The sequence below is a fragment of the Balaenoptera acutorostrata genome, chromosome 13 (assembly GCF_949987535.1).
Source record: "Balaenoptera acutorostrata chromosome 13, mBalAcu1.1, whole genome shotgun sequence".
NCBI classification, from domain to species: Eukaryota; Metazoa; Chordata; class Mammalia; order Artiodactyla; family Balaenopteridae; genus Balaenoptera; species Balaenoptera acutorostrata.
The window spans coordinates 55,173,739-55,186,114 of record NC_080076.1 but is presented as its reverse complement, the minus strand read 5'-3'; the positions used below and the strand labels follow the sequence as shown (position 1 = coordinate 55,186,114).

The following is a 12,376-nucleotide window of genomic DNA, read 5'->3' as shown; positions in this document are numbered from 1 at the left end:
CCTAAGGTTTTGTGTTTTTCCAGTTTTTTGTGTGTTTGCTATGTACACAGATGACTAAAGCAAAACACACCCTATCAATCTGTAGGGTCCATCATGGATTCATGCAATGAGACAAAACTTACGTTTTTTGTCTCCTGCTTCCAAAATCCATGGCTCTAGGTTCTGCCATTTTTTCCATGTCACAGACAATACAATTGCTATTAGATTGATCCAGCTTACTTCTAGTTGTTGCACGGTACTATAATCCTTTCATTTCTTTTACCTTCTAGTTAACTATTCATTGCGTTATACTGCATTTGAATATTTTTAGAAAAAAGTAATGTTTATCACTATCATTAAAGGGAGCTCAGCTCAGCGCTGTGACAACCTAGGTGGGTGGGATGGGGGGGGGAGAGCCAAGAGGGAGGGGATACATGTATACATATACGATTCACTTCATTGTACAGCAGAAACTAACACATTGTAAAGCAATTTTACTCCAATAAAAAAAAAAGAAAAAAATCATTATCATTAAATATATGCTGATATAGAAAATTTGCTAAATACCAAAAATGATTAAAACTCATCACCACCCCAAAATCCACTATTTAAGTATTTTTATAGTTTAAAGGTAGAAGAGAATGGTGTCCATAAAAAAATGTATTTATTTTTGTGTCTGTCTATTTTGCAGTGAGGAGTTAACAAGGCTTTGGAATCTCTGTCCTGATAATATGGAAGCCTGTAAATCAGAGACAAGGCAGGTTTAAAATGTTTCATGTGAAGTATTGCTTTTCTCAAATGTTAACTAGAGTAGAATTTTGTCAGCTATAAGCAGAGCTCAAAAGAAATTTTAAAGTTTACTGTGGTTGACTTTGGCCCAGCAGAATATAGCTTTCCATAAAACACCTAGAAGTACTGATAAAATAATTGTAGAAATCACAAGAAATAAAGATTCACAAAAGAAGGGGGGAACTAAAAACCAAAGTAAGAACTAATGCTGCGGTTGCTTCTAGCTGGGGAGCAGTGCAGGTGATTCCCACATTGGGGAACCAGAGAACTTGGGTTTTAACGGCCACAAAAGGACAGAAAGTAAAGCCTAAGGGCTGTACAAATATGTAACTGAGTTTCCCCCAAGTAAAGCTGAGGCCCTCAGTGCACACTATCTGTAAAAGAAGGGCATGGCGGGAGGAGGAGGGACTTGCTCACTGGCACAGGAATCAAGGAGCTCGTCCATTTCCACCTGAGATATAGGCGAAAAGAAAAAAGTATTCCCTGAGAAATTATAACCACAGGTCTGCTGTCATGCAGTCTTATATTTATACTACCAGCAGTGTAAAGGAACGACCCCCAAGCTAAGAGGGTGAACTAAAAAGTCCCAGGCTGATGATAGAAAGCTTGTGGCGGGGTAGGGTGACCACACCTTCAACCTAAGCCACACAAGGATTCTACAGGTAAGTCTGAAGATAAACTCACCATCCAAACTTAAGAAAACAATCTACCATGACTAAGAATCAGCAGACAGAAGCAACTAAAAGGAACATGGCACTCTCAAAAAGGACCAGGCAAATTAGAAAAAACAAGTACTTCTTGTAGCAATAAGAAAATATAGCCGTTTTGTACAACACAGGGAATATAGCCAATGTTCTGTAATAACTGTAAATGGAAAATAATCTTTAAAATTGTATAAAAAATTTTTTAAAGATATGATAAATGTTTAAAAAAATATAGTCACTGAAATTACAAATTTAATAGGCTGTCTTCAGAGAGCCCATTTTTCTCGTTTTAGTCAAAGATGTCTTCTGGTAAGATTCTTGGGTCTTATTTGCTTGACTGCATCAAATTTTATTTCTACATACAAATGCAAGAAAGGTGCAATTAAAAACCAATCATGCTACCATGGTAACAATCTAAACTAAGCTCAACGTTAAATTCATATGGTCTGGTTATTAGTTTTGGTTTAATTCTGGTTTTAACAATAAATATCCATGGATGTTGACATGGCATGAACATTTCCTGCTTGCTGGTAAAATTTAAATGCTCTTAAACCCCTGGCTACCCTCTGTGACCAGCAGCACCGTCATATGTGACAGTATACAGCGCAGTGTGTGTTACATTATAGACTAGTATATAAAATGGTGTAGTACCACACTGCCCTCTTCATTGTCCCCTTTGGGAATTTTAGTTTTGAGTCACCTCCTTAAAAATCTGAGTTCCTAAGTAATCTAAGTGAAAAATCAGTGTGGGTAATGCTGGAATCTTTATTGCCACCATTGTATGAGCATTAAGAACACACATGATCCTCACTAGTTATTTTTTTAATGCCCAGGGAATATATGCCAACTTTGGAGGAATTCTTTGAAGAAGCCATTGAACAGGCAGACCCTGAAAACATGGTTGAAAATGAATACAAGTAAGTAATGTTCCTCATGAACTAATTTCCCTAATACCTCTTAAGAACTGTATGTATACTAGGATGCTTATCAAGGCAGACAGTTGAGAGCATAATACTTTTCCTTTTAGCGGAGTTTATGTGCCAGCTTCACATTACTGCACGTCTTGATTTCAATGACCATTCCCATCGACTAACAAGCATGACTTACAGAGTCACGCTTGTGTCAGAAAAGTAGAAAAATCCCCTCTGAGCCCACCTCTATCACCTCTTTTCTCTGTTCCCCTTCAAATCACAGTATGTCCAACAGTGGTTGATAATTACTGCCTTCATTTCCTCAGCTCCTTTTCTCTGGTCAGCCCATGCCTGCTGGGCTGTCTCCCCATCACTCCACTGAAATAGCTCTGATCATTTTTTGACCTTTCGGCAGCATTCTCCAGTTGATCTCTCCCTGCTTAATGTTTTCTTCCCTTGACACCCATCTAACTGCACTCTCCTCCTGTTTTTCCCTTTGCCTCACCGTCTCAGTCTCCATTGCTGGCTCTCCATCTAACTCAAATTTTGTAGTAACTTCAGGAGTTAGTCTTAGCTGTATCTTCCAGGTGACACCACACAGCCCCATGGTTTTAAATAGGCATTACAGCATCGTGATCCGAGGGCAAGGGCCCTCTCATCAGCCTGCCTAGGTCAGTCCTGGGACTCTACCACTTACTGGCTAGGCTTCTAAGGGCTAATTTAAACCCTTCTTTGCTTTGTTCCGTTATCTGTTAAATAGTAATAGTACCCATTTCACAGGGTTATTCTGAGCGTTAAATAAGATGGTTCACGTTGAACCATGCACTGCCTAGCGGTAGTTTTTCAGGTGCCAAGACTGTCTCAGAGGTAATGAGGCTCATTTATGAGCAGTGACTAATAAACTAGATTGCTACTCTAAGAACTTGTGGGGACTTCCAAGTCACTTACAAAAACTCTTTAAGTGCAACAAATCTGTGCTCTGGATTCTCTGTAGCTTGCCTGTTTCCAAAACATTATCTTTATAGAGTTTCTCAGGTTTTTCTTACCTTACTGTGTACCACCTGTTATTAAGGAACAGTTCGTGGATTCTGTTCTTGGTATCACTGCTTATGGTGTTGGCTGCTGGATGTGTCCCTTTTAGTTTTGGAGTAATTTTTATTCACTGAGGTTGATATTCAGCAAATTAAAGTTTAGATGTTACATAAATTTTTTAAAAAACAGATTAACTAAATTAACATGATGAAAACTGTTGGGTTTATAAAATATTCTGAAACTCACACCTGCAGATGGCATTGCCAGTTTGGATATCAAGTCAACTGAACATAGTGAACCATGAGTATTTTTCTAAATGACCAGGGGGATGATTTGTCCTGCGCACATAGCATCTGGCCAGTCCTGGACACATACTAATTGACTTTTAACTTAAAATGTATGTAAACTTTTTAAATTTAAAAATTGCTGCATATGAACCTGCCTCTTTGGATTCTGTTGGTTTCCATTTATAAGTGAACGGCATACTGAGAGGTTCTTTAGGGCTATGATCAGAATGAGAAGAATGGTGCCTTCAGCTACTGACCTGGGAGTGTAGAATTTTGCCTGGTGAACTACATTAACTAGAAGGGAATATAGAAATAAAGAAGTATAAATTACAAGACTGACATCTCTTTTTATAGGGCTGTGAACAATTCTAATTATGGTTGGAGAGCCCTGAGACTGTTAGCACGGAGAAGCCCTCACTTCTTTCAGCCAACCAACCAGCAGTTTAAAAGTTTGCCAGAATATCTCGAAAACATGGTAATAAAGCTAGCCAAGGAATTACCAGTAAGTAACACAGATCAATTTTTACGTCCCTTAGTTTGCGTTACCTTCTTTTTTTAAACTGCTATTGCTGTTTGAGCTAAGAGCTGAATTTAGCCTTTATCATGTGGGGGAAAAAAAAATCCATAAACCCCCTTGTTTTAGAATGAGGAAAAAAATGCATTTGAGTATACATTTATAGAAAGTACATAAATTGATAAAGTAACTTTATATACTGTATAAAAAATTAACTTAATTATTATACTTTGATTAAACTTTTTTTTTGTTTGCCAATGCATTATATTTTATCAAAGGTAGAGCCCATGGGGTAGTGGTAGGCAGCTTGGCCTATCTTTCTACTCTTTTCTCTTTTCCAGTATAATATGGTAATAACTATACTGTATGCATAAATCTGAATTAAATTACTCAAAAAAAAAATGTTAAGGACATGGTTGCTCCCCGAGTCTTCCCTACACCATTGTTACCATATGCTGAGTACTTGCAAGTCATCTTACCATACTTCTTACTGGCTCCCTTCTTCCCAGGTTGGAGTAAGAGTCTTTCCAACCTTCAGTCTTCCCCGCCCCTCCTTCTCCAGGTTAACATTGTCCCACTGTGATCCTTACCTGACATTCACATTTAACACTCTCAAGGGTAAAGTTCTGGGCCCCGTAATTGGAATCTCATACCTAAATAGAAAGTATCCCCAGTTATCTGATTTTAGAAGTTGGCATTCTTTTAAAACATTCTTTTACTCATTTTAGCCTCCTTCTGAAGAAATAAAAACAGGTGAGGATGAAGATGAGGAAGATAATGATGCTTTACTGAAGGAAAATGAAAGTAAGAATTGAATTTTCTTGGCTATTTTACAAAATTGGAAAAGATTGGGGTTCTTGGTTGAGAGGTACGTTATTTGATCTACTTCTCAACTTCTACCATTTTTCCCAGCTGTTTCTTATAGTGAGGAATCTAAAACATTGCTTGATAATAACTTTTAAAATAGTACCTTTTATACAGTAAAATTTGGAAGTGTTGGGAAGAAAAGTACTTACATACATTTGAAGGCAACTCATACCTCTGTTAATTCTTGGGGTTTAGATTGGGGGCTGCTGGTTTCAGAAGCCTTCCTAATTATAATAGAGGTAACAGCTTTAGCTTTGATTGAGTCCCTAATGATCATAAGAATGGTAATTCAACCCGCAGAAAGTATAAAAAGGAACTTTTACTTTTAAAATAAAGCTTATTAAAGGTGACTAATATCTCAGTGGCCCCATATTCCGTTTTATATTTTGAATTGTATACATCCTCGTACCTTGTTCATAATTTATGTTTCCTGTGTTTTCTAGGTCCTGATGTTCGGCGAGACAAACCTGTAACAGGGGACCAAATAGAGGTATTTGCCAACAAACTGGGTGAACAATGGAAGATACTGGCCCCCTACTTGGAGATGAAAGACTCAGAAATTAGACAGATTGAGTGTGACAGTGAAGACATGAAGATGAGAGCTAAGCAGCTGCTAGTCGCCTGGCAGGATCAGGAGGGAGTGCACGCAACACCCGAGAACCTGATCAATGCACTCAACAAGTCTGGGTTAAGTGACCTTGCAGAAAGTCTAACTAATGACAATGAGACAAATAGTTAGCTTTTTTTTTTATTATTAAAACTGTGATAAGCTTTTGTTACCAAGCAGCATTTGATAAGAGGTCCACTGGTTTTGGTAAACAATAAACATTTTTATAACAGTTGTACAGTTGGCTGGTGCTCCAAGAACAACAGAATGCATGGTGGCTCTTGATGACTGACCTCAGGGTCTGGGCGGACAAGGGGGTAGGTTGGGGAAATGGCCAAAGTAAAGTGACCTCAAGGTCACATAATATTTTTGTTAATTAAACATTTATAATAAAGTCAGTAAGCAATATTTAGGGGCATGGTGTTTCCTAAGATACACTATGCCAAACTGGTTTCCTGCATTCCATTAGTAGTTACAGAATTTAACTTGCTATCCTGAACATCCCACAGTAATACTTTCTGAAACCATATGACTGCTCTAGTCTCATCTATGCTTTAAAGCAGAGGATCAGCAAACAACAATGGTCTGTTTGTCACCTCTTTTTATAAGTAAAATTTTAATGGTACACAGCCATGCTGGTTCTTTTAAGTACTGTCTATGGCTCCTTTCATGCTACAACAGCAAAGTTACATAGTTGCAACAAAGACTTATGGCCTGCAAAGCTTAAAACATATTTTTAAAATACCTGGCCCATGGCAGAAAATATTCTCCAACCCCCAACTTTAAAAGAAATGGGGTGAAGTCTAAAACGTAGTTCTTTTAGCCTTACAGAACTTATTTTAAGCTCTCAAGTCATTAAAATAGGGATACATACCTCAGGGATTGTTGTGAAGTTCAAATGAGATGTATGTGAAAGCATCCTACAAACAGCAAAGCACTATGTAGTCACGGCTGGAGACAGTTTCCATTACCCTTTAGGGTGCTAAGGTCATTGTTTTGAATCCTGAAGGAGGGCTAAGTGCCTGTCACTAAAAATATTCTTGCTGGGGCTTCACCTCACTCGCTAGTCCAACAGTGATCCAGCACAGCTCTAATATCAAAAGGGCCTCAGTGCGAGGGGCACAGCACATAAGGCACGCTCAGGAATCAATCAAGACATTTTCTTGCTTATTCTCTCTTTTCAAAGATCTTATATGAAAGGTTGAATTCTAAAATAGCCTTAATAGTTTAAAACAACACTAGTGTAAGTCCAATTTCTTATACTTTATAATGCTTTTTTGGATCAAATAAAATGAAGTGTTTTGTAATGACAAGGAATTATAATTTAAAATGCTAATTCCATAGAAGGCTTATATACTATACTTTGTTCTAACCCTACCTGATCTAGTAGCTACAGCATCCTCCAAATCGTAAAATCTGAATTGTAATTCCTAAATTGGTGTCCTCAAAATTGTTCAGAACAAAATAAGATAGTGAATAAAAAAACTTCACAAATTTACAAGCATCACACCAATATATAAAAGAATCATTACAATTCTTATGGTCTCATCCTCCCTATTCTATTCTGCACCCCCTCCAAAGCAAAAGGAGTACTGATTGCCAATTATTAAAGCTTAGCTGAAGAAGCTATTTACAAATAAATTTTCCTGAAATGCTTATTTTATCCCCTAGTGTTCTTAGATTATAGTACATTGTTCAAACTTGAGAGGAAATGGCCATTATTCTCTAAGAATCTAATAGGTATCGCTACTATGCTCTGCAGAGCATTAAAACAGCATAAGCAAAGATGAGATTTCACGATAATCCCCAAAACTTTATTATAAATATCTAACTCAAAGGAAATCAGACAAGTTAGCTGATATTCTATCCTTTCGCAACCAAGCAAGGCTCCTAAAACAAAAATGAATTGACTAGAGTGTATTAAAATGGAAGAAACATACCATATATATTGAAATATCTCATACTTTGGTATTTCTACCATCACTTTAAAAATCGTTGGTATTAAATTTTGATAGGCATTAAGAATTTGGGAGTTGACAGGGGAGTAGAAATAAAAATCCAACTGAGCCAAGGAACAGATCTGATAACATGGTTGCATTCAGCATCCAAAGAACTCCATTACTTTTACAACTCTATTTCTTTTTAAACAGAATATTATGCTAGCAGGCAAAGACGACAGTATTTCTAAATGGATGCTTAAGAGCATAGTTAAACTAACCACCTGCAGAAACTGTAATAGTAGTAAACATATCTGAACTTCAGCCAAGCTCCAACACTCAACAGACAAAAGACTTGAGGTCAAACGCTGTTAGTCCCTCTTTGTTTTTGTTTTTTTTTTATTAAATATCCTAATTTTCTAAAAATAAGCAACCGGAGCTTGTCAACATTATTTTTAAGGTTGATTACTACAAAACCATTGCAAAGTTAAATGTACAAACCTAGTACATCAGAGACATAGTAATAAATGTATAATCAAATGTACTATTATTGATCACAATTTATTTTAAAGTCATGAAAAGCCAGCAACAGTCAGGCTGGACAAATACTTGATTGTACCCATGTTTCCATGGGGTGGGGACAGCAGCACTGAGTTACACAATGAGATCAACACTTAACTTCCTTTCCACCGTCCTGGCAAAATTTTTGTTAGATAATGCAAAGGATGGGCAGCTACTGAATCACTGGTGGTTTGAACCATGCAAAAATAACAAATAATAGAGTAATAGGTGTGCAATAAACATCTGATTGCTGAATCTTGGGCTGAAAAAGACAGGAAGAAAAATTATCACAGAAGGTAATGGTTGAAAGGCATTTCAACTCATAATTTTTAAAAATTAATCCAAGAAATAAGCTTTTTAAAAATGTCTTCCTGTCACCTTTATATAGGGCAGCACAGTCCCAAGGCAATTTTCTCTTTTCTGTTATTTTTTAGGTCGATAACACAGAGTGGTCTGCTTCTGCCCTCTTTTGTTCCACATGAGAGGAAACATGTAAAACCACCTAAAAATCTTCCTTTACAGCTCTGGGTTATAGAAATGATCAACAAACAACATTTATTTCACACCTAAGCATAAATAGCTAAAATGAAGATTACTGTTCACTTTCCTCTTCCATTATTTCAATTCTGCGAGGCCCATAGAGTAGAACATAAGCTATATGCCAGTCTCCACCACCAGAAAGCCTCAAGATATCCTCTGGTGTCACGATGCTGACCTTATCATCATCAAACTTAATCCATTCATCTAAAGTGCAAAAGAGAAGAAAAATTAATCTCATATATGATTTTTTCAGAGTTCCATTGCAAAAAAGGTACTGAGTAATTTTATGTACAGTAGTATTCCATCTGCCATACCAACAGTTCTCAAAGTGTGGTCCAGGGGACTACTCAGGTTCAAGATCTTTTCAGGGGTTCCATGAAGGTTACAACAATTTTCATAACACTCCTAAAGTATTATTTCCCTTTTCCCCCTCATTCTGTGAAGTGTGCTTTGGAATTCTCCAGAGGTTACACAATGTGTGATAAAGCAGCAGACTGAAGGCAGAAACGGGAGAATCCAGTTGTCTCCTATTAAGCCTAACAAAACAGACTTAGAAAAATGTAAATCAATATCATTTTTTGCCTTTGTTTTGGAAAAGATTATAATTTTTATTTTGAAAATGTTATTTATGTTAATATGTAATGACTTCATTACTGTCAGTTTTAAATGACTTCTCAGTTTTAATTTCTATTATAGTAAATATTGAGATAATCCTCATAAACAGAAGCTCTTTGGGATCCTTAATAATTTAAGAATGCAAAAGGAGTTCTGAGATCAAAAAGTTTGAGAACAAATGTGCTAAAAACCTAAACAACTTATCAAAATAGTATGGAACAATTTAAAAAAGCAGAATCTTTACCTTGTTTCCTTTTCACCCATGATACATAATGACCTGAAGAGCTAGATCTTCCCTGATGTGTTAGCACTGCTTGTAAGTCATAGTATCCACAATTATTGGAGCCAATGTCTAAAGAAAGATGTAAACCCAATAATATTAGAAATGAACAGATATGTGCTTTCTCAAGCTAAGTAACAAGCAAGAACAACTCAAGTTTAGCCTAGAGAAGTACTTTGTTAAAATCCAATAAGATACTACTGTCCAATTAAAGGTTCATGAAAGATGTTTTAAGAAGTATGCTATCATTCATAGAACATATATTCACTAAAAAGTGATTTTTTTTACTATGTCATAGTAAGGTAAATTGTAAGAAACAACTTTTTTTTAAAGCACAGTATCTGAAAAAAACAGGTATGTGGAAAGAGTAATTTTACCTTAAAAAAAAAAAACCCTACACACAGTAAAACTCAACTGAAATGAAGACTTCACTTACCATCAGCAAAAGAAAAGGGTTCATACTTAACTTCTTTTGGGGGACTACTCTTTTTGTCACTCTGAGGAGAAAAAAATTTTAATTTTAAGTTTTCATGGTATTGGAAATAAAATTTATATTCTCAATGAGTATCCATCTCCACAAATATTTACTGTCTATAATGCAAATCACCAAGGCAAGACAAAGAAAAAATATGATCTGCCTTACAAATTGCTCAAATGATACAGCTACAATTAACAAAACTGTAAACCCAAAAGTCCTACTCTTTAACAGTCTCATATGTATAGTAGGAGATCCTGATTACAGAACCAACTTCAAACCACTAAACCTAGAGCACACCAGTGAATAAATACAGAGTACAGATAAACACTGCTCTAGGGTAGAAAAAGAAAACCCAATTCTGCAACTTTTCCAGAACACTATCAAACCATATAGGTAAAGACAAAACAAAAGAAAACCTGCCTCAAAAAAAAAAGTCGAATTACTGCAATTAATATTATATCTACTAAGCCACGGCCACCTGCCACTTCAGCCCAAACGAACTGAAACATTTAATTCAGCAAATATTTACCTAAATTAAAAGAGGCATGATTTACAACTTTAGACAAGGATCTTCAATAGGAACTCCCTTGCCTCAACCCATTTCAGTGTGTAATATAAAAACAACTAAGCAGGGGCTTCCCTGGTCACTCACGCAGTGGTTAACAATCTGCCTGCCGATACAGGGGACACGGGTTCGAGCCCTGGTCCAGGAAGATCCCAAATGCCGCGGAGCAACTAAGCCCGTGAGCCACAACTACTGAGCCTGCGCTCTAGAGTCCGCAAACCACAACTACTGAAGCCCACGCGCCTAGAGCCCATGCTCCACAACAAGAGAAGCCACTGCGATGAAGAGTAGCCCCCACTCGCCACAACTAGAGAAAGCCCGTGCACAGCAACAAAGACCCAACACATCCAAAAATAAATAAATAAAATAAAAATTAAAAAAAAATTTATTTAGGCATATGGACACTAAGTTCTTGAAGACTATAATAATAATGAAGACAACGCAAGCAGTTTAAAAGATAGCTAAAGTGACAAGAAGCCAAAGGATCTTACAACAAAGAAAGGCAATTAGGTCAACCATTTCTTTATATATTTTTAACACCTAGAGCAACGCAAAAAAGGCTACACAAAGAAACACATTAAAAAACATTACACATGGGCTTCCCTGGTGGTGCAATGGTTGGGAATCCGCCTGCCAATGCAGGGGACACGGTTTCGAGCCCTGGTCCGCGAGGATCCCACATGATGTGAAGCAACTAAGCCCATGTGCCACAACTACTGAGCCTACGCTCTAGAGCCCACGAGCCACAACTGCTGAGCCCATGCACCACAACTACTGAAGCACGCAAGCCGTAGAGCCCATGGTCCATGACAAGAGAGGCCACTGCAGTGAGAAGCCCACGCACCATAGCGAGGAGTGGCCCCTGCTTGCCGCAACTAGGGGGAGCCTGTGTGCAGCAACAAAGACCCAATGCAGCCAAAAATAAAATAAAATAAATTTTTTAAAAAATCAATTCTTCAAAAAAAAATTATACATAACCTAGAATTCTAAAAAACGTTCATGTAACCTACAAGAAGGGAAAACAGAAACAAAAATCAGAACAAACAGCAAAATATAAAATAGATTTAAACACTAACATATTAAGAATTACATGAAATGTAAATGGTCTAAATGTACCAATAAAAAGACAGAGGTTAACATAGGATTAAAAAACATGACCCAACTATATGCTGTCTATAAGAAACTACCTTCAAATATAGCATGGGCAAATTTAAAGTAAAAGAATGGAAAAAGATGTATCATGCAAACATTAACAAAAAGAAACCAGCAGTGGCAATATGAATATCAGATAAAGTAGACTACAGGACAAAGAAAATGACCACGAACCGAGAGGGACACTGCATAATAATCAAAGCATCACTCCACGAAGAAGACAGAGCAATCCTAAATGTGTATGTACCAAATAACAGTTACAAAACATGAAAAGCAAAAAGCTAACAGAACTGAATGAATGGAGAAACATAGAAATCCACAATTTTAGTTGAAGACTTCACCACTCCTCTTTCAACAACTGTTAGAACAACTAGACTGAAAAACAGCAAGGTTACAGGAAAATGCAACACCATCAACCAACTGGATCTAATCAACATCACATAATACTCCACTCAACAACAGTAAAATACACATTCTTTTCAAGTGCCCATGGAACATTTACCAAGATAGATCACATCCTGAGCCATAAAGCAAACCTCAACAAATTTAAAGGAATTT

At 36.9% G+C, this 12,376-nt stretch overlaps 2 protein-coding genes across 2 annotated transcripts in view; one reads left to right on the top strand and one right to left on the bottom strand.

Annotated features, from left to right (window-relative positions):
* The window catches only part of THOC1 (THO complex subunit 1), a 40,964-nt gene extending 35,039 nt beyond the window's left edge, over positions 1-5,925 (top strand). Inside the window, exons 17-21 of the mRNA XM_007191582.3 lie at positions 671-736; positions 2,306-2,389; positions 4,057-4,204; positions 4,945-5,020; positions 5,527-5,925. Of these exons, the coding sequence (XP_007191644.1) occupies positions 671-736; positions 2,306-2,389; positions 4,057-4,204; positions 4,945-5,020; positions 5,527-5,822 (670 nt within the window). The 3' untranslated portion in view covers positions 5,823-5,925. The remainder of the gene's footprint in view (positions 1-670; positions 737-2,305; positions 2,390-4,056; positions 4,205-4,944; positions 5,021-5,526) is intronic.
* A 2,113-nt stretch (positions 5,926-8,038) lies between these two features.
* The window catches only part of USP14 (ubiquitin specific peptidase 14), a 45,990-nt gene continuing 41,652 nt past the window's right edge, over positions 8,039-12,376 (bottom strand). Inside the window, exons 14-16 of the mRNA XM_007191580.2 lie at positions 10,060-10,120; positions 9,588-9,695; positions 8,039-8,932 (exon numbers count right to left, since the gene is read on the bottom strand). Coding sequence (XP_007191642.1) covers positions 8,781-8,932; positions 9,588-9,695; positions 10,060-10,120 — 321 coding nt within the window. The 3' untranslated portion in view covers positions 8,039-8,780. The remainder of the gene's footprint in view (positions 8,933-9,587; positions 9,696-10,059; positions 10,121-12,376) is intronic.